This window comes from Primulina tabacum, chromosome 5 (assembly GCF_025594145.1).
Source record: "Primulina tabacum isolate GXHZ01 chromosome 5, ASM2559414v2, whole genome shotgun sequence".
Taxonomy (NCBI): Eukaryota; Viridiplantae; Streptophyta; class Magnoliopsida; order Lamiales; family Gesneriaceae; genus Primulina; species Primulina tabacum.
In genome coordinates, this window is record NC_134554.1 from 5852575 (window position 1) to 5880554 (window position 27980).

At 32.5% G+C, this 27980-nt stretch overlaps 3 protein-coding genes across 9 annotated transcripts; all 3 read left to right on the plus strand.

Annotated features, from left to right (window-relative positions):
* The first annotated feature begins 2541 nt into the window (after positions 1 to 2541).
* LOC142545896 (scarecrow-like protein 1) lies at positions 2542 to 5715 on the plus strand. Of its 3 annotated transcripts, none has more exons than XM_075653321.1 (3): positions 2542 to 2798; positions 2913 to 2973; positions 3829 to 5715. In XM_075653321.1, the coding sequence occupies exon 3, from the start codon at positions 3881 to 3883 to the stop codon at positions 5510 to 5512; it is 1632 nt and encodes a 543-aa protein (XP_075509436.1). In that variant the 5' UTR covers positions 2542 to 2798; positions 2913 to 2973; positions 3829 to 3880; the 3' UTR covers positions 5513 to 5715. The 3 variants fall into 3 exon arrangements, with proteins under 3 accessions (XP_075509436.1, XP_075509437.1, XP_075509438.1); XM_075653322.1 differs by having other exon boundaries at positions 2542 to 2729; positions 2799 to 2973; positions 3829 to 5714; XM_075653323.1 differs by having other exon boundaries at positions 2798 to 2973; positions 3829 to 5714.
* Positions 5716 to 14441: 8726 nt separating this feature from the next.
* On the plus strand, positions 14442 to 24502 carry LOC142545897 (auxin efflux carrier component 6-like). 5 transcript variants are annotated; one of them, XR_012820386.1, is made up of 7 exons: positions 14442 to 14538; positions 21741 to 22258; positions 23502 to 23703; positions 23814 to 23899; positions 23992 to 24129; positions 24190 to 24266; positions 24349 to 24376. XR_012820386.1 is itself a non-coding variant. In XM_075653325.1 (7 exons), the coding sequence occupies exons 1-7, from the start codon at positions 14453 to 14455 to the stop codon at positions 24413 to 24415; spliced, it is 1194 nt and encodes a 397-aa protein (XP_075509440.1). In that variant the 5' UTR covers positions 14442 to 14452; the 3' UTR covers positions 24416 to 24502. The 5 variants fall into 5 exon arrangements, 3 of the variants coding, with proteins under 3 accessions (XP_075509440.1, XP_075509441.1, XP_075509442.1); XR_012820387.1 differs by having other exon boundaries at positions 24194 to 24266; XM_075653325.1 differs by having other exon boundaries at positions 23972 to 24129; positions 24349 to 24502.
* Positions 24503 to 25295: 793 nt separating this feature from the next.
* Positions 25296 to 27904, plus strand: LOC142544650 (endoglucanase 25-like). Its single transcript, XM_075651680.1, has 6 exons — positions 25296 to 25826; positions 25964 to 26274; positions 26360 to 26836; positions 26922 to 27048; positions 27132 to 27304; positions 27387 to 27904. The coding sequence occupies exons 1-6, from the start codon at positions 25460 to 25462 to the stop codon at positions 27756 to 27758; spliced, it is 1827 nt and encodes a 608-aa protein (XP_075507795.1). The 5' UTR covers positions 25296 to 25459; the 3' UTR covers positions 27759 to 27904.
* The last annotated feature ends 76 nt before the right edge of the window (positions 27905 to 27980 follow it).

Here is a 27980-nt window from a genome sequence, read left to right on the forward strand (position 1 = left end):
GTTCTCTATTGCAGTAATTGACCCGTTAACAGCAAGATTACAACTTTCTCCTTCATTTACATTTGGTTAAAATAAATAAATAATCTAATTGAATTTCAAAAAATATAAGAGAAAAAAAAAACAAAATTCATAGAAGTATCCATTGCATTATGATCATACCAAAACACCATAATTTTATCACACCGTAATAGTTAATGGGCTTTCGACCCGAAGTCATAATCCTAGGTTGGACCTTAAATACTTTTGTAATCTCTGGACACTTGATTTCGGATGGGCTACCTGGTAAGGCCAGACTTCTAAAATAGATATGTCGAAGTTCTTCGTCTAATTTTTTCCTGGAAAAATACGTGTTCATATATGTACCAAAAAGACCGAGCACGACCAAGTCTCTGAAAAGCAAAATCCTGGATTTTTTCGAGTAAAAAATTGATGGAATAAAACACGAAATTAGTTAGAAAAATATGGGTTACATTAAAACCTACAACAAAATGAAATCAATATATTTTGATAAATATACTACCGTCACACAAAAATCAACACGAAAAATTCTGCTAAAGACTATACTCTAGTTTATTGTATGAAAAAATTTTAGAATGTATTAAACTTCAACCATTTTTTTTTAAAAAAATTTAATGTTAACAACAGAAGCGGTACAAAGATGTTGGTTCTGATCTAAAAAGACAACTAATACATGAGAAAAATGTGCTGTTACCCAATTAAATTATAGCGATCATATCCAAATAAGCATTTGAACAGTTGGGAGACAAAGCCATCATCATGACGTTGGCGATGAAATACAATGCGCATAACTAATGAGAATACGACAAGTCATGTCTTGTAGAACCCAATAATTTTTAAATTAAATAAATATCAATGTTTGTTATTATCCAGAACATTATCTTTGTCACATATAAGTGGTGACATGTCAACATGTCATGTCTTAATATAATATAATATAACTAAATAAATAAACCAATTTTATATGTAATAATGATGATTCAAAGAAAATTTCGTCATGTTGACTTGGTAATTGTTTCTAGTTGAATGTTTAATGATGTTCCTCGAGGATACATAAACCGCCAAAACTCCCACACAAGAAAGCAATGCGATTCATGACTAAAGACATTATATTTAATTCCACGATTAAGACTTCAATTTATGTTATCGAAAACGGTAAAATTTAAAATCCCGTGAAAAGATTCTTTTCACACACCGTACGGATTAGGGGATCATGAACTTTGATTTCTGGTTTTTATTACTTCTTCCAACTTCTAACGAAGATCTGAAGCTCGAATACGAGTTATGTGAGTTTACGTGAAAGTATAATTAAATCTTGAAGTATGAATTTCAAGTTCATTGAAAATTCTTTATATTTTGTGTAAATAATACGAAAAAAACATATTTTCTACTTTCCAATTTTTTATTTGATAATTTGGAGTGTTGTACCCTCCACTGAATAATGCAAAACGCGGTAATTCATGACCCCCTGGTTGATTAGGTACTTCTCAATTATTTAATTGGTTGACTCAGCAAATTGAGTCGATATGTGATAAAATGTTTGCAGTTGTGAATTTAAAGTTCTAGAAAAATAATTTTCAAAAATTTTGTTTTTAATTTCATACTGGATTCTAATTATTATTAAACGTCAACTGTGTGTGTCTGTCTGTCAATATATGATGGCCCTCCCTCTAATTAAAATTGGGGTGCGGGGTTAATTGTTATTTTAGTAAAACGACGTGATTTTCGAAAAAAAAAACGATAAAAAAAGTCTTTTTGAGATTGAATTTCGTCAAAGTTTGGCAACACCGCCCAATTTTCTACGCTGTCTTCAAAGCTCAAATCATTACAATTATAATTTAAATTTCTTATTGAGATTGTAGGTATAAATTGTTAAGTTGTGTAAAGACTCCATCGAAGAATAAGAAAGCTCTTCATTACAGGAGAAGAATTATTGACGAATTACATCCAGAAAGAAGGTAGAATAAGCCTATTTATACTAAACCAAAACGGAAAGGTGTGTTTTTAACTAAAAGAACTAAAAACGTGTTTTGTACATTCCTTATCAACATAAATTACTATTATTACTTTACTAAGCGGGAGTGATTAATCACGTCAGCGCAACGTCACATAGCACGATCATGTTTGTTCCGCCAATTAATGTTTCAATATCTTCATTAAGAAAAAAATAATAGTGATAATAGTGAGCATATACCTAATTTCGATCAACTAATTAATGAATTTTCTTGTTTACGCAGTCAAATTCTAACGTAATGACAGTTGAAATGCCGCAAGATCAGTCGGGCATGATTCCATTTCATTCATTGGGGTGAAGTTATTCATTGGTGTGCAAACTACACCCAATGAAAATAGGATAAAATTGAAATGATTTCGATATCCGAGCCCTGTCAATTGGCATGTGTGGCGAGACGTACAATTTCATAAATAGATTAAATTTATTTATTGGTGAAAACAAAAACAAAAAGGAGAAAGATATATAAAGATAATGTTTATATTTATATTATTAAAAAGAGATAATATCATTATGGGAATAGGAGTGGGTGGCATTGGCAAGTTGTAATCACTTCTAAATTTCCTTGAAAATTTCTCTGCTTTTACTTGTCTTTAATGTTTATCTTATCATAAAGGAATCAACAAGTCAGCTTCTTTTATTATCCACATTAAAATTTCTGTAAATCTTTTGTTTTAAATCAAGTTTCAAGGCCAGAGTTGTTTCTTGGATGCTTGATTTGTTTATTCGTTTGTCACGTTGTTGTGTTAATTCACCAAACCGTCTCCAGGTTGGTCGTCTTTATTTACTCTTTGTTGGTATTCAAAACCCTAGTCTTGGTTTCTCCTCAAACCCAATTCCGAACTTTGTATACGTATGTTTCTCGTTGCTGTGCAATTTGCAGATTTGCTGTGATATTTCTGGGTTCGTTCTGATTTCTCCTCTCCTCTGTTTTGGATCTTCAGGTATATGTATTCTTGACCCCTGTTTTTATGTTTCTTGATGTTTGAGAGTTGATTTTTGTGCAGATTGTGATTGTGAACATTTTAATTATTGTCACTCCAAGAATTGTTAGATTATAGCTCATTCAGTAAAAATTGTAGCTTTTTTTTATGGATGCGAAGCATTTTGGTGAACCTTTTGGGAGACATCTCTCACCTCTGTATGTTTCAATATTCGGACATGAATAAAAATTCTGTGGTAGTTTCAGTATGATCTTTCAGATTCAGTGGACAACGAAACAAGTCTCCAATGATTATACTACTGAATAAAACAAGATATAATAACACCAGTACCGTTAGTTTCTATGATGATTTTGTATATTTAAGAAACCGGAACTGAGCTATTTTGGCAGAGAAACGGATAGAGAATTCCAACCATGAAAGTTGTGTGGCATTATGCTTGTTTCAGTTTTTGGATCTTTAATTTATCCTTTCAAAAGGTCCTTAAGTTGGAAGTAGTTCAAGAAATGTGGTGGAACTTGGAACAGAAGCTGAGTTTTATTTGAGATGGAGTTTCAAGTCCACTCGCTAATGTAGTCCCTTTAGGCGACTCACTCTTTGGGGGAGAACAAAATGTCAAAAAGCGGGAGTTTTTTTTAAGTCTTCCTTGTACCCCTTCGAGTATGTGGATTTGTTTGGGAATATTATGGTTGTTTTTTTTTCCTTCCTGATTACATGTTTGGTTTTTTCATCCATATTCATAAGTTTATGTTTCTATAACTTCTCCTTATACGTTCTTTAAGTTATAACTGCTACACGGAGTCCCACAGCAGCCTGCTCTTTTACTATATCGATAATTCAAAGTTTATATCCTACCAGGAAACACGTAATTACTTCATTGGGCAAAATTTTATATTGTTAGAAGTGAACCATGTCTTTTGTCGGATCTGCTGCATTGTTTGGAAGCCATGAACTTTACTCACTGAAGGATGGCAATGAAAGCTCTGATTTATCAACGTCCTTTGACTCAGACAATCGGGGCATGATTGACCCCAGTGAGTCATATGGCAACGATGGTTTTGATCCAAATTATTTTCTCCACTCGCCGTCGGGAGAACTTGCCGGTACAAATAATCCATTTGTCTCCTCTTTGGTTGCTGCGAGACATAATACTTGTGAGTTCAGTTATGACACAGAATATTTGAATAGTCCAAGTCCTGATGCCATAGATGAAGATAAGATGAGATTGAAGTTACAAGAACTTGAGAAGGCACTTCGTGATGATAAATATGAAGATCGAGATCATAGTATGGGAATCGATAATGAACAGGCTGATCCTACATGTGCATATGAGATGCTTGATGACTCACCGAAAGAATCTTCATCTTCAGATTTTAATCTTAGTGGAATAAGCTACCGTAAGGAGATCTCAGTTTCTCCTCAGAGTACAAAAGCCTTGCTGTTTGAATGTGCTGATGCCATCCACGGTGGAAATCTGGGGAAAACATCGTGCATAATTAATGTGCTCCGGCAGAGGGTCTCGATCCAGGGAGATCCTTCTGAACGAATTGCAGCTTACATGGTAGAAGCTTTGGTGGCTAGAATGGCTATTTCTGGTAAAGGTCTTTACAAGGCACTGAAATGCAAAGAGGCCCCATCTCTGGAAAGACTTTCTGCCATGCAGGTCCTCTTTGAAGGGTGTCCATGCTTTAGATTTGGTTTCATGGGGGCTAATGGCGCAATTTTAGAGGCATTTAAAGACGAACACAGGGTTCATATCGTAGATTTTGATATAAACCAAGGTAGTCAGTATTACACACTGCTGACATCCCTGGCTAAAGTCCCTGGGAAACGTCCCCACGTGAGGTTAACTGGAGTGGATGACCCTGAATCCGTTCAACGGACAGTGGGAGGCTTAAAAATCATTGGGCAGCGACTCGAGATATTAGCCGAGGATCTAAAGCTCTCATTCGAGTTTCATATTGTTGCTGCTGAAACCGCTCTGGTCTCTCCATCAATGCTAGATTGCCAGCCTGGAGAAACTTTAATCGTAAACTTTGCTTTCCAACTCCACCACATGCCAGACGAGAGTGTATCAACAATAAATCTTCGAGACCAACTTCTTCGAATGGTTAAAGGGTTGAACCCAAAACTTGTCACAGTCGTCGAGCAAAACGTGAACACAAACACTACTCCGTTCTTACCAAGATTTTCAGAAGCATACAGTTACTACGCAGCAGTGTTCGAATCACTCGATGCAGCTCTTGGTAGAGAAAGCCAAGACCGAATAAACGTAGAGAAACAGTGTCTTGCACGTGATATCATTAACGTCGTCTCCTGTGAAGGAGAGGAAAGGATAGAGCGTTACGAGGTTGCAGGAAAGTGGAGAGCTAGGATGAATATGGCTGGTTTCACCTCGTGTCCTATTAGTCGAAACGTGACCGACGAAATCCGTAGACTCATAAAGCAGTACTCAGATAGGTACAAGGTGAAAGAGGAGATTGGTGCTCTCCATTTTGGATGGGAGGACAAAATGCTAATATTTAGTTCAGCCTGGAGGTAAAATGCAGAAAATTGTTGATGCCGAAGTTCGAATTAATTAATTTACTTTTGACTATGTACTAATTAATCTAGTCATAGAGTGTTTGGTACGAGGTGCACGGGACTCTGTAAAAAAGTCATGTAAGACTATTTAGGCCATCAGGGAAATTCTTCCTGCAACTGAGATTATAGATTCATGCACAATAGCTGGAGCTGGATTCATAAATGTTGTTGTGTCTCGGCATTACATAGCAAAAGTAATTAACCTAAAGGACTTCTCTATAAGCTAAAATTTTGTGTTTTTGAGATACAATTGCCCGTATGCTGGAATTCTCAAATGTGGAGGTTCTAAAGAGAAACCATGTTGGCGACTGGGGCACGCGAGCCTTAAAGATGTTATAGCCTTATTCAGAAAAAAAATGATCTATTTTCTAATCATGAACACCTATTTGTGGAGTATCTTTTTCTATTGATCAATCCTATTAACTCATGGATTAGCTATTGCTGTTTCAGTTTTTTCCCTTCCTTATTTATGAAGCTTAATTGAGAACAGATGGAAGATTGTGGAAGATTCACTCTCGTTATATTTTGTTTATTTTATTAGTCTCCTCGTACTATACTCTGGAATTTCTTTATATCGTTGATTTGTTTCCTTAAAATTTCAGTGTTTGAAGAGTTGTATTGGCTACACTTCTGTGCATGTGAATAGTGCTTTATTTCTATAAAACTAGAAATAATGTACGTGCGTTGCACGTGGGAAACATATGTTGAAGAAATTAGAATTTGAAATAAAATTAGTTAACTTAACAAAAAATAATAATAATAGTATTGTAAATTTTGACAATTCGTGTTAATTAGCATATGTAACTAATTAGGAAAAAAACATATATTTTTAATTTTAAAAAAATATTTGGACTACTAAAATTTTTCTCATATATTTTTTGTCATATTTTTTTCTGTTATTTGTCATATTCTCTCAATAATACATATATTTTATTACAATATTCAATTATTACAATCTTTTTTGACAATCAATGATATGCAATTTTTTATTTACAATTATTTGATCATTATTCTCTTTCATGTAAATTGACAACAATTTCTATCGGATGCTTTTACTTTCCTAGTTACCTTTAATTTATTAGACACTTATACTTGATAACATATAAACTACACATTATTATAACAATCTATCATCACAAAAAAAGTACTGATCGACTGATTTAAAAAATATTGATTAAATGTTGTCATTTATTTGTAATTTATAATAATAATATTTTTGACAATAAATCATCTTTTTATTGACTCTTATTATACTTATTTTAATATTTCATATTAACTCATAAGTATAATTAGCACAATTAAATTACTAATGTCATATTGGTATTACCTCTAGAAAAATAATATATTTAATTTTTCTAATTGTTTAAATATCTTCACGAGATCATTTTCGTACTCTTATCTTGAGAAAAATTCATTGAATTTATAAAGTTTGAATAGTAAATATAACTTTATAGTATACATTTAATGTGGAAAATGAATTCATTGTATGACAAACACTTCTTTCATTTCTATTTTTTGTGTAACCCAAAAGAGTTAAAAAAAATTTCTCTTTTATCTTCTCCAACTCACAATAAAAAGTTATTAAAAAAATATTTATATCTAGAAAAATATTTATATTTATTGTTTTTTTTTATATATTTTGTTACATGTGAACATATATTCTACTTCATTGTCTTAATTACCATATATATTTACTATATAATTTGTGTACATTGAAGATGAATAAGTTCATTTTGTAGTTTTTTATTATCTGGACTTATGTTGATATATTAATATGTGATATACATATATATAAGAATTTTCAAATTCAATTTATTCACAATGATTTTTCATAACAAAGGCCAACTCAAAATAATAAAAATTAAGATTCATTATTATTTTAAATATGATATAAAAATAATATGTGGAAACTTTTTTTGATATTTTAATTGCAAAATACAGTGATAAATGCATGTAGGTGCACTATTTCATTGTGTCAATTATAACTTTCTTTAAATATTTTATTTCTCACTCAAGGATCAAAATTTATTTATTTCTTATTTTGATTATCGACAAATCCAATATTTCATTTAAATGTTTTTGTTAATATTTTACTTGAATTTTATTCTATATTTATCCAATTTGAAAGGGATCAATTATAATTCAATCTATAATAATGTTTGAAAACTGTAGAATGCTTATAAATTAAAAAATCGAGTAGCATGTAAGGGACCGATTCAAAACTAAAAGTTGGTGCAACATGTTTTTCCTAGCTTTACAATCGAATAATGTAGGATCGAGCGTGTGTCGCTTTACCAAAAGCTATAACTGATACTAATGATGCAAGTCAAATCTTTAAATCGTACAACAGCTCAAGCGCCTATCCATCGTGGACAATTATTGTACCCAACAATCTATCTTCTAATAATTGCACCAATTGTAATCAATGAAAATCAAAGTCGCGATCTTGGCTCTCATATCAATTGTAGGCTCAAGTGTTTACTGTTTTATCAAAACCTATAGATTATGGTAACAGTGCAAATCAAATCATTTAAATAGTACAACAGCTCAAACACAACATTTCAATTACTCTACCCAACATGATCAATTATTGTACTCAACAAATAAGTTTATGCAAATAACCTTTTACTAAATCATATGAATTTATAAGACATTTAAGTAGAATAAATACTTGATATCTACATAAGTAGTAGAGAAAAAAAATCATTTTTCATCTATTTGAAAATTTAAATTTTAAAATAAAAGAAAAATCAGGAAAAAAAATATAACATGTTGACAAAATTCTGAAACCCAAATTGAAAGTTGAATTAATTCATTCATATTTATCATTAAATTCTACTATTGAATTTTAATAAATTTAACATGTTTAACCACTAAAAATAACGAAATAATTGTTTATACAATTTAATTTAAAAGTCAAAGTACATCAGTTTCTGATTCCGAATAACGATCACATTATGATTCCGTTACAATGATAAAATAAATTATTATTTTTATTTTATCATCATAGTCTTTACCTCAATAAACACATTTTCGAATGTAGGATGTTAAATTTAATATTGATATTAGATAATTATAGTATTAATTCTAACATTCTTTTTTTATTTTTCTCAATACATTACTTTTTCTATCTTCAAATATATTAATCTATTTATTATTGTATACAAAGTATAATAATTATTTGTTTAATTTATCACATTTAAGATTAGATGTTTAGAAAAAATTCTAATATATTTTTAAAAATCAATAGATGATGAAATTAAATTTGAAATCAAGAGAAACATTAAGAAAATGTAGAACACTACAGTGCATGAAATTTCTCTTTGTACAGTGACAAAACATAAGGTAAGACCAAGTGTGATAGTTATATATATGAGCATCATTCAACTTAGCTCGTTATAATATTTTTATTAACATATTTTGTCCTTCGTTTTTACTTCACTAACTTTGCAGTATGACTCTGTGGGGCCCTTAGCTCCTAATCGTTATTACAATGCAATCTGATTATGGTTAATTAATTACAGCGGAAAACGAGTTTAAATTTTCTTTACAATGAGCCCAAATCATTTTATTTGAATACTAAAAATAGTATTTAATCTCACGTCATAAACATGCCCACACGAAATCAAAATCTATCATATACAAACAACTCACATCCTCGGGACATGCCCCGGTATATAGATACATATACATATATACTGGGAACAAGACAAAACATAAAACCTCAGCCCAAGCTGTGGCTCCCTCCAGAAGTACCCTCTCCGGTCTCCTGATATCCTGGAGTACCTGCCATTGTCCACACACAAAGACAACAACAGCCCCCCTTGGGGGTGAGCAAAGCTCCGTATGGAACAACCAATCATATATACCACATATATCTAAGCAATGATATATGGTATGCAATGCATGTATGTCGTGGAGGTATCGGGTCAAATGCCCATCCACTGAGCACATGTCAGAATCAATCGAATCGCTATCAAATCAATGCTCGAGCTGGCACACCGGCCAATATGGGATACTCGTATGATAGCATCGGCAAAGCGCCATCAAGTCCCAAATCTCATATCCAATCATATGGGGCCACAATTGTCTATGCTTTACGGGTCATATAATACCGGCATAGCGATTGTGTTCACAAACCCCGGAATCCAATCCAATCATATCAAGGTATCCAAGGATCATAGCTCAACGTGCATGTCATGTATCGATGTATGCATAAAATGATGTGTGTTAACAAAACATTTATTTTATACATCGATATTCAATTCTCCATGTCATGTATGCCACATTAATCAACAAGTAGACATATAGACACATATTCTCAATCCAATCAATCAAATCAATCCAACATATATCATATAATACAGATACATGTCGTATGTTACCCGGTCGCAACATACCTCAATTCTTCGTTTCCAGTTGATGTAGCCTGAAGATATTGATATTACACTTTATCTACATCAATAACATACTCATTCCAATCAATAACATACTCCAAAATCATTAATATGAGTTTCAAATATCATTTGAAACTTCAAAAATTCATATCAAATCAAATTCATATCATAATTCAATTCCGACTTTGAATACAAGTTTCTTGTCGGTTATTCTACTACTATCAGAAATTCAACTTCAAATACATGCCATTCCAGCACTTTGATATTTCGAGCTGCTGGAACTAGAAGAAATTTACCTCAAAAGGAAGCTCTCGACGCGACGATCACAAATATATAATTTGTTTCGCGTTTAGACAGCGTTTCGAAGTCGATTCGGACGAAAGAAATCGAATTCTCTAACTTTCCCTCGAAGTTGCTGAAATGAAATGACGAAGGAAAAGAAGAAAGAAAGCATTCTTATCTTCCACCGCTTCGGCGCTCGGGCGGTAGAATTCTCGCGCCCGAGTGCGAGACATTCTGTCCCCGAGAAATCTTTATGCCGCGCTCGGGCGGTCAAACGTTACCGCTCGGGCGCGGAGTGTTTTGCTCGACACTAACCTTTTCTACCTTGGCGCTCGGGCGGTCATTTTCTACCGCCCGGGCGCCACACATTCTGTACAAAATATTTATGCTTGTACTAAATTGGCGTCCGGCCTCTCCACTCGAGCTCTTACAACGTCAATTCATATTCAATATTCATTTTCTCAATTTCATTGTCATAATATACATCAAATACATAATTACATATCAATTTCATGAATTATCGATAATCACACATGATTTACGATAACACGATACACGGTCCTTACAGACTCATTCAAGCATTAGTTTTTTTATTTTTTTAGTACATAGTGGCCTCCACTCTCACCGACTTCAATCTTTAGAAGTCGGTATTAGTAGTTTATATTAGTTTTTAATTTCTGTCTTTTGATTAATTGTGTAATTTTTTATGTTTTACATAATTCATTTTTAGAATTTTTATTGAAATTTTATAATCATGATTAGAAGTGTTGCACACATACAATAAAATTAATATATTTTAAATGTTAATATTGAAGTGTCGAATAATTTTATTAAATCATTATTTAAGAACTTTTAGAAAAATTATATACATCATAATTCAAAGTTAAAGATTAACATACAAATAAATAATTATGATGAATATCTTATGAAATAAATTATGTTAGTCCAAAAGGATTAAATATGATTATTATAAATGAATTTTTCTTAATTAATTATAAAATTTTCAGCACATGCGCTGAATTAATTAGAATATTTTCAATATAGTATGTAGATAAATGTTTTTCCATATGAGTTAGTGGTTGAGTCCTTATGAACATTTAAAAAAAATGTGTCTTTATATAGTAACGGTGTCTTATAATTTAAAATATTAAATGAAACAAATTATCAAGATAAAAAATTAATTTGGAAATTCAAGAATATATGGTTACTCAATTAGTTTAATTGACACGCTCTTTAGTTTGCTGATTTAATATATGTTAGATCCACAATCACTGAGTTTGACAAGAATTATTGTATAATAAAATACAATTATAATAAATTAATTGATTGTATATGTAATGAAATTTTGTATATTTCATATATGTTTGATTTATTTCATTTATAAGGTTGAAATTTTATATATTATGATATAAGATTTGTTATTAATCTTAAGATCGATAAATTCACAAAAAAATCATATATTAGTTCCTGCTACCATATAATTCTGGTTTCGCCCCAGATTTTTGTGTATTCTTTTGCTTGAATTTATTGTTCCTCATTTTACCAAGACCCATAACATGTCAAACATGAAAGTGAATATTAATTTAAAGAGATGATAATATTTATATATTGTAATAAACAAATTTACCCATCACGATACTGATAAAACTAACTTAAAAATAATATTTTGACGAACATATTGTCAGGAATCCAAAAATACAACTCAAATGTCAACTTTGGCACTCAATTTTGAGTGACTGCCAAAATATCTCAACAACCCACAATTTTTGGACAAGACATTAACATCACAATTTTAAAATCAAAATGATATTTTCCATTTTATATCAAGAATTCATGATTGAAAATAGATAATATTAGATATATATATATATATATATATATATATATATATATATATATATTAATATAAACTCGTGCGAGCTCATTTAGGCTCACCTTTAAATGAGTCAACAAAATTTCAATCCAACTCATTTAAACTGTTTGGCGGTGCAGGTCAAACCGACAGACCCAACCCAAATCGACGGCTCAAATCACAACGATCTTTTACCGTTTTATTTAAATAATTTATAAATGTAAATCGCAAAAAAATTTCGGTTGCAAAAAACTTTAATTTAAACACATAAATTCTAGCAAACTGTCACAAGTAAATAGATTTAAAATTTTAAAATATTTTTGTAAAAAAATTATATCACAATAAATTTTTTGATCATATTTTATTAAAGTATTTTGTAATATAAACCTTTGCAAAAAATATTTTTTTAAACGCATGAGTTATATATAGTACACGTCACAAAGACAAATTAACGAGGACATGCAAAAAAAAAATTAATAAGACACTAAAAAAAATTCACGATTCGATAATAGGTTATTTCTAAATTTTAATTAATTTAATTTACATAATGAAAAGATAAATAAAAAATCTAAATCATTGGATTAAAAATAACATATTATAATGTGGGTAGACACAAAAAAACCAAATACTAATTTACATAATGAAAAGATATAATTGGATAAAAAATAACATATTATAATGTGTGTAGACATAAAAAATTAAATACTAATAATCACACATATTTAAAATATGAATAAAGAGGAAAAAAGACACATTTAAATAAAGAAATTAATTAATGTAAAACAAGTAATTAATAAGGAGATAAAAAAAGACACATTTAATTAAAAAAAGACACATTTTAATTAATGTAAAACAAGTAATTAATAAGGAGATAAAAAAATAAACATTTAATTTAAAAAATACACTTTTAAATTAAGAAATTAATGTAAAACAAGTAATTAATAAGGACATAAATGGAAATTCACATTTAAAGTCACATATTTAATGTAAAACAAGTAATTAATAAGGAGATTAAAAAATACACATTTAATTAAAAAAGACACATTTAAATCAAGAAAATTAATGTAAAACAAATAATTAATAAGGACATAAATGTAAATTCACATTTAAAGTCACATATTTATATATATAATATTTAATGTAAAACAAGTAATTAGTAAGAAGATAAAAAAAATACACATTTAATTACAAAAAGACACATTTAAATCAAGAAATCAATGTAAAATAAATAATTAACAAGAACACAAGTGGAAATTCACGTTTAAAGTCACATATTTATATATATAGAATAGATAATCATGGAGTTATGGTGGAAGGGTCCCATGAACCACTGGCTCTTTCTTCTTAATCAGGGATTCTACAAGGCTTCAAAGCAGAGATTTGATAGTGACACCAATTTCAAGCAGAGTGCAAAACGGGCGGTGATCAGTCTCCAGGTGTGTTAATTATGTATAAATTAACGATAAATTTATTAAATTTAACTCTGGTAAGATTCATTCTCATAAGAATCACAGTGGCTTATTTCTTCTTTGTTTTTTGTACCGATTTCTAAGTTTGGTTCTCAAGACCCCAACTCGCAGCTCTCCGTTTTTTCCCCCAAAGATCCACGGACACAGGTTGGAGGGACGACATAAGAAAAAGGAAGAAATAAGCAAATGAGACACTGAGGCACGGTGCTATTCTTATTCTGAAAATACAAATTTAGAAGTTTAGTACAAGGTTAGAAGCTAAAAGACAAACTATAAAATGATTAAATTTTTGGAACTATAAAATTGGTAGGTTTAAATATTTGTAAATAATAAAATACATAAAATTAACATTTATTATTATTATTATTCTACCATATTATTAATGATACATATAAACTAAATATTATAAAAATCATATCTATACTTAAAAAAAATTATAGTGCTGATTTGGTTCGGTTTGGTCTGAATTTTTTAGTCTAAACATCGAATTAGTTAATTTTAAAACCAATTCGAAACATAATCACTCCAAACTAACGTGTTAGAATTTAACGCATAAAAACAATAAATTATGTATACTTTTTCAAAGAAAGTAAATCTCTCACACACAGAGCAGTAAGCGCTAGGTGTGAAACAAAGGAATACTACGTCCGCTCTCGTTCACTTCTTTCCACTGCCGCTCTCTCCGATTCGGATGGGAGTAGGAAGACAAATAGCACTGGAGAATGGGACAAAACAGAAAAGTGATGGGCTGGTGCATGCGTGGATATTGGGCCCATTCCTTTCGCTTTATCACGTTTGGACAATTCTTGCCCCTTATTTCCCAACACTCCACCCAATTCATTCATCTCCACAATTTTCTGTTTTTATTTTTAACTACCCTTGTGCCAAATACATTGATTATGGGGATACCTCTGCTTAGAGCCATGTACGGGGAGTTCACACAGAGCATCATGGTTCAATTGGTTGTGCTTCAATGTATTATCTGGTATGTATATATTATAATATACTTGTCGATTAATACTTACACATCATATTTTTGTTCGCGTGTCTCGAGATATACATTCTTTACCATATGTGAAGTTTGAAACTTTGTTATTTGAAACTCGAGAGACCGCTGAACCCACCTTGTCAACCTCTTTATAGGTTGGTGGTTTTGTTTTAATAGAAAACAATAAATTATACATGAAAATTGTTGTTATTTAAACGTTTGTGCATCCAATTTTCGAAATTTATTTCTCCTTTTTTCCTGTTTTTTTTAAATGCTTTGGTTACATCAATGTTCTTACACATATGCAACCTCGAGGACAAATCAGATGTGTGTTCTTATTTTATATATCTTGGTCGTGACTTCATATTTTTTACTCCAACTTATTTGGAAGGAGTCGCTTTTATTGCATCGTATTACTAAATTTATCCAACAAATCTAAAAAGCCACGATTGGATATAAAAGAGTGGTTACTCCAACGCATGCATATGGACATAATATTTGCCTGACATATACTATAAATATCGGACCGTAAAATACCTTAGTCTTGATAATATATATATATATATATATATATATATATTATATTAATTCAAATATGTGTGTGTGTTTGTGTTCAAGACAGATAAAAAGCTAATCCCCTTTTGTTTTGGAACATGGTGAAGCAATTTGCCCAACCCAGAAAGTGAGTTGAATTTTATGTCAAAAGTTTAAGAGCGGAAAGTGCATTTTGTTGTGAAAAAGTAAAAATTTATGGTAAAAAGTAAAAATCTCAAACTCTCAAAATTTACCAAACTACACACTTTATAATATTTTTCTTTCTACTCAATTGTGATTTTCTTCACAAATGAGAGATCTATTTATAGGAAATCTTTACAAATAATCCAAAAATAAAATACATCATTACCTACATCATCACACACTAATTTTCAATATTTACAACTCTTATTTTCAACATTCAAATATTCAACATTCAAATATTCAATACTCACATTTTAAATATATTTTTCAACACTCCCCCTTGTGATGATGATCATAATGATTGTCTTCATTACGTGTTTTTATACTGCCTCGTTAAAAACCTTACTAGGAAAAACCCATTGGGATAAAAACCATAGTAAGGGAAAAAGAGTGCAGTCACGTAAACTCCCCCTCATGTTGACACGAACAATTCTTCACAAATTTCGTAGATTGCGCATCCCAATATTATATATGTGCTTTCTGAATATTGACGTAGGAAGTGCCTTTGTGAAGAGATCTGATGAGTTTTCACTTGATTGAATGTGACGAACATCAATATATTTATTCTTCTCTAGCTCCTTAGTGAATGCGAAGAACTTAGGAGGAATATGTTTAGTTCTGTCGCTTTTTATGTATCCTTCTTTCATTTGAGCAACACATGCAGCATTATCTTCATATAGTATCACAGGCTTCTCATCAGATGATAATCCGCATGAAATTTGGATATGTTGGGTCATTGATTTTAACCACACACATTCACGACTTGCTTCATGTAGTGCAATAATCTCGGCATGATTTGATGAAGTTGTTACGAGCGTTTGTTTCTGAGAACGCCAAGATATTGCAGTGCCTCCACGAGTAAATACATATCCAGTTTGGGAACGTGCCTTGTGTGGATCAGATAAGTATCCAGCATCAGCATAACCAATTATACTTGGATTAGCATCTTTTGAATACAAAAGTCCCAAGTCTGTCGTTCCTCGTAGATAACGGAATATATGTTTAATTCCGTTCCAGTGTCTCTTTGTTGGATATGTGCTAAATCTTGCCAACAGATTCACGGCAAAAGATATATCAGGCCTTGTACAATTTGTAAGGTACATAAGGGCACCGATGGCACTTAGATATGGTACTTCTGGACCAAGAATATCTTCATCATCTTCACATGGACGGAATGGATCCTTTTCTATGTTTAATGATCTAACAACCATTGGAGTACTTAAAGGATTTGCTTTATCCATATTAAAACGTTTAAGGATCTTTTCTGTATAATTTGTCTGGTGAACAAACATTCCACATTCTTTTTGTTCAATTTGTAAACCCAGACAATACTTGGTTTTTCCAAGATCCTTCATTTCAAATTCTTCCTTCAAGTATGACACAACTTCTTGAATTTCTTTATTCGTTCCAATGATGTTTAAATCATCAACATATACAGCAATAATTACGCATCCGGATGTTGTTTTCTTAATGAAAACACAAGGGCATATTGAATTATTTACATATCCCTTTTTCATCAAGTGATCACTTAGTCGATTATACCACATTCGACCTGATTGCTTTAACCCATATAATGATCTTTGTAATTTCACAGAATAACATTCCCTGGGTTTTGAACTTTGTGCTTCAGGCATCTTAAATCCTTCAGGGATTTTCATATATATATTACTATCAAGTGATTCATATAAGTAAGCTGTAACAACATCCATAAGACGCATTTCTAAATTTTCAGATACTGCCAAGCTAATCAAATACCGAAACGTAATTGCATCCATCACAGGAGAATACGTTTCTTCATAATCAATTCCAGGCCTTTGAGAAAAACCTTGTGCAACAAGTCGAGCTTTATATCTTACTATTTCATTTTTCTCATTTCGCTTTCGAATAAAAACCCATTTGTATCCAACAGGTTTTACACCTTCAAGTGTAAGGACTATAGGTCCAAAAACATTACGTTTATTTAGCGAATTTAATTCAACCTGGATGGCATCTTTCCATTTTATCCAATCCTGCCGATTTTTACATTCACCAAAAGATTTTGGTTCATGATCTTCGTTATCATTTATGATGTCGATTGCCACATTATAAGAAAATATATCATCAATTTCATCTATATCTTTTCGGTTCCATATTTTTCCAGTATTAATATAATTGATAGAGATTTCATGATTCTCGTCAGTTTGTGGTTCTGACAGAACATTTTCATCATCATGTGTTTCTTCAGAAACACCATTCTCTATTTTGTGATCATCATGTGTTTCTTCAGAAACGTCATTCTTTATTTTGTGATCATCGTGTTTCTCTATGAATTTTCTTTTTCGAGGATTTTTATCCTTGGAACCGACTGGCCTTCCACGCTTCAGGCGTTTAATGACATCATGAGTATCTTCCATTTGTTTCTTTGGAATTTCAATTCGAGCAGGGGCATTTGCAGCATGTATATATGATTTAGTTACCCCTTTTGTGTCTGCAAATGCATCTGGTATTTGATTTGCTATTCTTTGCAAGTGTACAATTTGTTGTACATCTTTTTCACATTGTTTTGTTCTTGGATCCAGATGTAACAATGATGATACATACCATGTAATTTCTTTTTCGGTATGTTTCTGTTCTCCCCCTAACATTGGGAAGATTTTCTCATTAAAATGACAATCAGCAAAACGTGCTGTGAACACGTCGCCTGTCTGAGGTTCAAGATATCGAATGATTGATGGACTATCATAACCGATATAAATTCCAACCTTTCTTTGAGGTCCCATTTTCTTTCGTTGCGGTGGTGCAATAGGCACATACACCATACATCCAAAAATTCTCAGATGAGAAATATCTGGTTCTTTACCAAATGCAAGCTGCAATGGGGAGTATTTATGATATGCACTTGGTCTGATGCGAATTAATGAAGCAGCGTGTAAAATTGCATGTCCCCATATAGAAATAGGGAGCTTTGTTTTCATAATCATTGGTCTAGCAATCATTTGCAGACGTTTAATCAATGATTCAGCCAATCCATTCTGTGTATGTACATGAGCAACAGGATGCTCAACAATGATTCCCATAGACATACAATAATCATTGAAAGTTTGGGAAGTAAATTCACCAGCATTATCAAGTCTAATTTTCTTGATTGTATAATCGGGAAATTGATTCCTCAATTTTATTATTTGAGCAAGTAATCTTGCAAATGCAACATTTCGAGTTGATAATAAACATACATGTGACCATCTGCTGGAGGCATCAATCAATACCATAAAGTATCTGAATGGTCCACATGGTGGATGGATTGGTCCACAAATATCACCCTGAATACGTTCAAGAAACATTGGTGATTCAGTTTGGATTTTGACTGGTGATGGTCTTATAATAAGTTTTCCAAGAGAACATGCTTTACATTGAAACTTATTATTCTGAAAGATCTTCTGGTCTTTCAGTGGATGACCATGTGTATTTTCTATAATTCTTCGCATCATTGTTGAACCAGGATGTCCCAATCGATCATGCCAATTGGTTAATATCGAAGAATTATCAACTACCATGTTTGATTCAATGGGACTTATATGTGTATAATGCAATCCAGTAGGGAGCATTGGTAGTTTTTCAATCACATATTTCTTTCCTGATTTATATGTGATAAGACACATATATTTCTCATTCCCTTCATTCATTGTTTGAGTATCATACCCATGGGAATATATATCATTAAAACTCAACAAATTTCTTTTCGATTGTGGTGAATATAAAGCATCATTGATCAAAAATTTTGTACCATTAGGTAACAAAAATTGTGCTTTACCACATCCTTTAATCAAGTCTACAGGACCTGATATTGTATTCACCGTTGTTTTTGTTGGTTTTAGTTCCAAGAAATATCTTTTATCTCGGAGGATAGTGTGCGTTGTACCACTATCGGGTATGCAAACTTCAGCATTGCTCATAGCATTTTCCATATTTGAATTTCAAAAAAATATGCAATAAAATAAATTACTTGCAATATATATTTAAATATAACACAAATCATAATTATACAATAAAACATTATTCTATGAATACATGAAATATAGATTATTGTACATTTATATTCTACCATTATATTGTTCATTTTCAGAGAAATCGTTGAGAAAATCTGCAGCATCAATATTGTTCATTTCTATCCCACCAACATATTGATCATTTCCAGAGAAATCATTCATAAAATCACCAGCATCAAAATGAGTTGAATCACTCAAACGGTCACTGCGTTCAGTGAAGTTGGTCTCCTTTTCTTTCCCCTTTAATGATTCTTTATAAAGTTTACAAAGGTGCTCAGGGGCTCGACAAACTTTGGACCAATGTCCTGGAGTACCACATCTGTAACAAGAACTTTCATATCTTTTTGAGTGCTTCTCATTAACACTTGTATTCTCATGATGCCTTTTCTGTGGATGGTTTGGGACGTTCTTTTGAGATGAGTTATAAATATAACTATCTCGATTATTTTCAAAACCACGGCCTTGACCACGACCACGGCCAATTCCACGTCCACGTCCACGTCCACGTCCACAACCTCGACCTCGACCTCGACCTCGACCAAAACCTTGTCTTTGAATTTGATTTTGGTTTCCAGGTTTAAATTCATTTTTACTTACAGCATTTACTTCTGGAAATGCTGTTGATCCAGTGGGTCGAGACTGATGATTTCTCATTAATAGCTCGTTGTTTTTTTCCGCCACAAGAAGACAGGCGATGAGTTCAGAATATCTCGCGAATCCACGTAATCTATATTGTTGCTGTAGAGTAATATTTGATGCATGAAACGTGGAAAATGTTTTTTCAAGCATCTCAGATTCTGTGACCTCATGTACACAAAATTTTAATTGCGAGATTATTCTATACATCGCTGAATTGTAATCACTGACTTTTTTAAAGTCTTGGAATCTCAATGTATTCCATTCATCCCGGGCGGTCGGAAGTATAACTTCTCTTATATGTTCGAATCTTTCTTTTAATCCCTTCCACAAAGCCATGGGATTTTTTTCTGTCAGATATTCACATTTCAATCCATCGTCGAGATGTCGACGCAAAAATATCATGGCTCTTGCCTTTTCTTGTGACGTGCATATGCCATTTTCTTTAATGGTCTCGCTTAGACCCAATGACTCAAGATGCATTTCTACATCTAGAGTCCATGGCATATAATTCTTTCCCGTGATGTCGAGCGCAACAAATTCGAGCTTTGTTAAATTTGACATGGTGGTACTAAAAAAATTACGATGCATTTTATTAGTTAATAATTATTGCAATACAAAGTAACGGATAAACAACAAGTACAAGTATTTGTAAAAATAAAGAAAACACACGAGGAGGATATTCTCCGATAAATAAAAGACTCGTGAGTATGATAACCAAAATAATTAAAAATAACCTTGAGAAAGCCATCTTCTTTTTTCTTCGAAAAATTTGATGATGAATAATTTTTAGAGAAGAAGAGAAAGTTGGAGTGATGGAATGTGTTTGTGAGATCATATTTATAGGGCAAAAACTAGCCGTTTTTTACCATTTATGACCGTTGGGGTACAAAAAAAAAATAAAGGTATGTATTTGTATAATTTTATGGTAATAATATGATATATATAATATTAGACATGTTTAAATAATTATGTATATCATATCATAATATTATAATGAGTGTCATAATTTATTTTGTTTAAAAATCTTATAGGCTTTTATACTTGTCGTATCCCTTACCGGGAGTGTGGGATGTCGTCTTAATATCCTCCCAGGATTTATAACAAGTTTATGAAAAATTTATTTTTATTATTTCTAATAATAACATTATATTGTATATTAAATAAATACACAATAAATAAATAACAGTAAAATAAATATAATTATTTTTATTACCTTTTTCTTCTGTTTGGAGCTTGGAAAAGTATGTAGGACTTTTAGAGCTTCGTGCTGATAACGTGTTGTGAAAAAGTAAAAATTTATGGTAAAAAGTAAAAATCTCAAACTCTCAAAATTTACCAAACTACACACTTTATAATATTTTTCTTTCTACTCAATTGTGATTTTCTTCACAAATGAGAGATCTATTTATAGGAAATCTTTACAAATAATCCAAAAATAAAATACATCATTACCTACATCATCACACACTAATTTTTAATATTTACAACTCTTATTTTCAACATTCAAATATTCAACATTCAAATATTCAATACTCACATTTTAAATATATTTTTCAACACATTTCACTTTTTAGTTGAAATTCAATTTTGTTTTTTATTTTTAAATAACGATTTCTTTTCTTTTTTTACCATGCTGTTATTAAACATCCGCATTTAATTCTACTTTAGATGATTAAAACCTGAAATTAAATCAATTTGGCTTATATTAAATAATGACAGAATTTAATTTATTCCCTAAATTGCTAACTAAAAAATGAAATTGTAAACTACATAATTTAGAGTTTCAATTAATTGCAGGTACACACTGCTGCTCTTCCTCTTTGAATACAGAGCTGCAACTATACTAATACAAACCCAATTCCCCGGCGGAACAGCCGCCGCCGTAACCAAATTCGACATCGACAATGACATCATCTCCCTGGACGGCCGGAACCCACTCTGCACTGACTCCGAAATCGACGACGCCGGACGCATTATTCGTGTCCGCATCCGACGTTCCACATCCTCCACCCCACCATCATCCTCCGTGGGGGTCACCCCACGCGCCTCCAATCTCTCCAACGCCGATATATTCTCCATCAACACACCCCACCAGTTCGGGCTCGGGTTTCAACCGTTCAGCCCGAGGATCTCGGGTTACGCTTCTTCTGACGCATATTCCCTCCAACCCACCCCAAGAGCTTCGAGCTTCAACGAAATGAATTCCACCGCCACGAGCCCCGCCGCGGGTAAGGTTTCCAGTCTGCCATCACCGGTGGTGAAAATCCTGTGGGAGTCGCCGTCAGAGGGGTCCAGAGGTAATGTTAACATCGGAGGTACGTTTGAATGTTACGTCAATTATTGCCCCTGACAGTGTATATTTCTTGCAAGATTTTGCTTGGATTTAGCGATAGCTTAAATTGGATTTTTTTTCTCGAAATTAACGAAAAAGAATCCAGAAACATAGGCGTAAGAGTTTAGACAATGCATGCAGATGGCAGGCGTCGGTAGGGTGTTGCATGTAGATTTTCATAATATGCCACCAGGTTTGAGCATACGCACAGAGAATTGACCTGACAATGTTGGTGGCCAAATTAATACAACTAATAAATTCCTTCAAAAAAAAATATAATAATTTTAAAAAATAATACTAAATATTTTAAAGAATCGTTAATTCTAAAATATTTTAATTTGGAGAGGAGCTTTCGTGAAAATAATGTTACTGCAAATTAGAAATCAATAATGCAATGAATTTGATACATATAATAAATAAATATTATATATTTAAAATTACAAGTTCCCTAAATGGGTTTTACATCTGTTTTGTTACTTGGTTTTATCAAGTTTCCGTGAAGAATTTCAATTTACTTAATCAAAAAGCGAGATCGAGTAATTATTAATATTTCGCTTGCATCGTAACAATGTATTTTTCAACGATTTATCCGCACAATCCGATTTAAAGTTAACAGTACACACTTTTTTTTTCTCCTTTTATTCCATTACTTTTTTGTGTTGCATCTTGTCGGAAAAGAAAAACCCTTGAGTTCATGAATTTTTGCGGGGAAATTGTAAATCAGATCTCGCATTAATTCGTTAAAACCGATCTAAAAATTCTATTGTGTCCGATCGATAGAGAATAGCCATCCCAACCAAAAAACCAACAAAAAAATTCGCGTTTTCTTGATTTTTGAAGAAAAACCAACAAAAAAATTCGCGTTTTCTCGATTTTTGAAGAAATCGACATAGTTTAAATAACCTTCTAAAATATCATAAATAAAAATTCATTGGTGTCTTTCTCCTATTGTAATTTTTTTTAAAGGACCTTTTTTTTTCTTTTACTCTTTTCTAGTGTTTACAGTGTTGTTGGGGTCAATTTTTGGTAATGGATGGCATTATTATTACTAGGAAGCACGTGAGTCTGAATTAGGATTCGATACTTATATTTGTATCATCGTTCCTTTGAATTTATGTAGTAATGATGGTAATAATAGTGATGATTATAATATCTTTATTATATTAAAATTAAAGGAAATTTAATAAAACTAGATCCATGTGTGCAATATATGTATATTTTTCCAGATAAAGATCTTAGCTTTAGAGACTTCATAAAGATTCCAGTGGAAGAGGGATATGACATGAAAGGTGAGCCGGCCAATCACGAAATGCCACGTGCTGTGGTTATGCTAAGAATTATATTAATCGTGGTTGGAAGGAAGCTTTCGCGTAATCCAAATACCTATTCCAGCGTTTTAGGCCTTTTATGGTCTCTCGTATCCTTTAAGTAAGTTGTCAGCTTAATTTCAATCATCATACACATCTGATCAGTAATTTTTATTTTTTAAAAAAAGAGTTTATAATGAAATAACAAATCTTGTCGGGATGAGATAACAGATGGAAAGTGGCAACGCCGAGTGTGGTGAAATACTCGATCAAAATCATATCGGATGCAGGGCTTGGGATGGCCATGTTCAGTTTGGGTATGTTATTTATCTTAATTAATTATTTTATTTAAAAAAAAACAAGGGAAAATGTGAATGTTATTATTTTAGGGTTGTTCATGGCACTCCAGCCTCGAATGATCGCTTGCGGCTTAAAGATGGGAGCTATATCGATGGTGATCAGATTTATAGGCGGTCCGATGTTGATGTCTGGGGCGTCTCTAGCCATCGGGCTTAAAGGAGTGCACCTTCATGCGGCCATAGTTCAGGTATTAAAACTTTTTTTAATATATCAGTATTGTTTTTAAGGGTAATTGTGTATTGTGTAGGCAGCTCTTCCCCAAGGGATTGTACCATTTGTATTTGCTAGAGAATATGGGTTGCATCCGGACATATTAAGCACCGGGTGGGCCTAAAATTTGAAGAGTAAAATTGTTTTTGTTCTATATATTTTTTAAAACTTAATTTTATTCGACTGATTTTTGCAGGGTTATATTCGGCATGTTGATTTCTTTACCCATTACAATACTATATTACATATTATTAGGCCTATGATCAACCTCCCGGCCCACTTAATTATTGGGTCCAATTCAACAGCACTTGATATGTATAAGCGTGTAAAACAAATTCTATTGTGATTTTCAGATTTAATATTTGAATTTCATGAAATTATATTTCAAGTTACGAATTTGCTAATTTTAAAATGAATCAAGTACGTAAACCATGCTTCTTTAATTAATTGTTTTCTATCTGTATTATATTTTAGTTACTTTCATGAGAAATATTTTTTAAAAAAATATTAATATGATCAAAATATTCTGAATACATCTATGCGTGTATTCGAAACGATGTTTATTATGATCAAAATTTAATAGCGAATTATATATATAATTGAAAAATCTAGACTTATTCATGACAGATGACATCAGCCATGCTTTGGAAGGACCGTTATGACAGTTAATTCATTGCTTATATCGAACTGTTCAATGTTCCACGCCGCAAACTAACTTAATTGTCGTGATCCTTTTCAAATTAAATAAACAATCTCAATTTATTAAATATTTGAACAACAAAATTTATTGAAGTGATTCCATGATTTCAACAACGTAGTGCCTTCAAATTGTGACCAATGTTAAACATATATATCATTCACATCACAAGTATATAGTCACGCATTAAAATATATTTTCAGAAAAGGAAAAACAATGGGTTAAAAAATGTAATAAATTATCATCTTTAGGAACAAGAAGGATTCTTCACCCCTAAAAGTAGATTAAATTGTATAGAGACATGGATTTAATCGAAATAACATAATGTAAAAAATTATCATATTTTAAGCTCAATCGTAACAGTCCTCACTCCAAAAAATTTGAAAAAATTAGCTGTATATAAATACTGATTGATGCTTCCGTCAAGAATTTTTTATTCTTTGAGATTATGTCTAAAAACGAGACTAAACTTAAAACCTTCGACATTAGTTGTAACTTGTAAGCATCCGGAATAAGTGGGTTGTTAAGTGCAGTTATATCATACATTTGGAATTCCTTCTTCACCAATTCATACGTAAATAATAATAATAAAAAAAAAGAGTTTTCCGCCATGTCCGAGGCGTCGGAAGCCGAATTCCACTCTGGCAGATTAGTCCACTCATCTGAATCTGGCAGGCTAATCTCTTCTTCCAGTCGCTGGAACTCCACAGAAGTCGACTTCAGTTATCTCTCTCGATCAGTGGACGGATTTGATACTCTCCCTTCTCGTTTCTCTAAATCCGTGGATTTCAATCTAACCATCGGTGACAAAGGGTTCTTAAGGCGTTGCGTTTACACGATGATTTTCATGGTTGTTTTCATTCCTGTTTTGGTTCTACTGTTACGTTTCTTGATACACAGGAATGAAGATGATGGCGGTCCCAAGAACCTGTCGCTTGCTTTGAAGCAAGCCCTTCTGTTTTTCGACGCTCAGAAATGTATATTTTTTGAAATTTTTTCAATTTCTGTGACTAAATGGCCATCGTAGTTTCAGCCTTTGCATGTTTCCTGACATCCCTTTTGGAATTTAAGTCACCAATTCTTCCTATTGAACCCCATTTGTTTGTTCATGCAGCGGGTCATTTCCCGGGGAACAGTACGATTAATTTTCGGGGAGATTCTGGTTTAAATGATGGAAAAGATGGGCAAACCAATGCTGATCTTGTCGGAGGATACTATGATTCAGGAAATAATATGAAGTTTAGCTTTTCTACAGCTTATACAGTTACTATACTAAGCTGGACAGTGATTGAGTATCAGCAAAAGTATGCTGACCTTGGAGAGCTCGATCATATAAAAGACATTATCAAATGGGGAACCGATTACTTGCTCAAAGTCTTCATTCCACCAGTTTCAAATGAAGAGTCAGCCGTTTTATATTCTCAGGTCAAGCATTTCAAATCCCTTTTGACGATATTTTTCTAGCTATATATGAGTGAAAAATTGATCCATTTTTGTGTTGGAAACCAAGGTTGGTGGAAGCGAGGGCAGTTCGAATCAAGAAAACGACATTAATTGTTGGCAAAAACCAGAGGACATGAAGTATACCAGGCCTGTTTCTGCGTGTGATGATACTGCTGCTGATTTAGCCGGAGAGATGGTTGCAGCAATGTCGGCTGCATCGCTAGTTCTCATTGGCGATAAGGAATATTCAAAAAGACTAGTTGACGCTGCAGAAAATTTATTTAACTTAGCAACGAGGCAGGATCAGTCCCACAAGCCTGGAAAGTACACCGAAGATGGTGCTTGTGGCGGTCTAGCCGTCAATTTTTACAACTCGACAACTTATGTTGATGAGTTAGTTTGGGGAGGAACATGGTTATTTTTCGCTACAGGGAACAGCAGTTACCTAGAGTACTCAACTAATAAATTTGATTCCGCGGAGAAGGAAGAATTGGTTTCTGAAAAAGGGGTGTTCTATTGGAACAACAAGTTCACAGCAAATGCGGTAAAACTTCTGTGTGTTCTTGAGTTTCATGTCTTGGGTACAACATAATTGTTGATCTTGCAACAGATTGTAACTCATATTGCAGGTCTTGATGACAAGAATCAGATATTTCATAGATCTTGGCTATCCGTATGAAGATGCATTAGCCACAAACAGAACAGATTTGCTCATGTGTTCGTATCTTTCTAATCAAAAAATAAGTGTGACTAACGGTAAATTTAACGAAATATAATACTTAAGTTAATTGATCTTACTATTCGTTCATGTGATGAGAATTTTTGTGGAAATGTTCAAGGTGGGCTAGTTCTCCTAAAACCAGATATTAACGCCCCACTCCAATATGTTGCAACTTCATCTTTTCTCAGCAAATTATACAGCGACTATCTTGAACTGTTGAGCAGAACTGGTGGCAGTTGTAATACCGCAACCTTTTCGATTCAAATGTTACGAGATTTCTCCATCTCTCAGGTACTCGGACACATTGTGATTTAAGGAACCAAGATGTTCGATTTTTTTTGTGGCAAATTCATAAAAATTCTACTTTTTTCAGGTGAATTACATACTAGGAGATAATCCAATGAAGATGAGCTACATGGTAGGATACGGGAACCGTTACCCGGTGCATGTTCACCACAGGGCTGCATCAATTCCGCAGGATGGAAAATGGCACTCATGCTCAGAAGGAGACGGGTTCTTGAATTCGAAAGACAAAAATCCCAACATTCTTTTTGGAGCAATGGTAGGAGGGCCAGATAAAAATGATGCTTTCTTGGACGATAGAGCCAAGCCGTGGTTTACAGAGCCAAGCATATCAAGCAATGCTGGTTTAGTGGCGGCCCTCGTCGCACTTCTGGATCCAGCTGATTCCGATGCCCATAATTTAGGCATAGACGAAATGGGAATGTTTCGAAATGTTCATTAAATTCCAAACAAGTACACGTGTTCTTTTTTGCTCCATGAAGTCTTCAAAGATCTTTCACCAACAAATTAACGAAAAGCGACTTAATAAAATAACGGAAATATCCGTACAACGAATATTACATGTCATGTAAAGAATCACGAGGTTGAAAATTGAACTTCATTTATTATTTAATTGCCAAAATTTTGTACGATGTGAGACAAATATCTCATTTGAGTCATACAT

Excerpts from the sequence above, each read along its gene's own strand:
- LOC142545896 (XM_075653321.1), top strand. The coding sequence starts at position 3,881 with ATGTCTTTTGTCGGATCTGCTGCATTGTTTGGAAGCCATGAACTTTAC.
- LOC142545897 (XM_075653325.1), top strand. The coding sequence starts at position 14,453 with ATGGGGATACCTCTGCTTAGAGCCATGTACGGGGAGTTCACACAGAGC. Across the intron at positions 23,704-23,813 it reads TGGTCTCTCGTATCCTTTAA|ATGGAAAGTGGCAACGCCGA; the intron begins GTAAGTTGTCAG and ends ATGAGATAACAG. Across the intron at positions 24,130-24,189 it reads TTCATGCGGCCATAGTTCAG|GCAGCTCTTCCCCAAGGGAT; the intron begins GTATTAAAACTT and ends TGTATTGTGTAG.
- LOC142544650 (XM_075651680.1), top strand. The coding sequence starts at position 25,460 with ATGTCCGAGGCGTCGGAAGCCGAATTCCACTCTGGCAGATTAGTCCAC. Across the intron at positions 26,275-26,359 it reads CAGCCGTTTTATATTCTCAG|GTTGGTGGAAGCGAGGGCAG; the intron begins GTCAAGCATTTC and ends TTGGAAACCAAG. Across the intron at positions 27,049-27,131 it reads AAAAATAAGTGTGACTAACG|GTGGGCTAGTTCTCCTAAAA; the intron begins GTAAATTTAACG and ends GAAATGTTCAAG.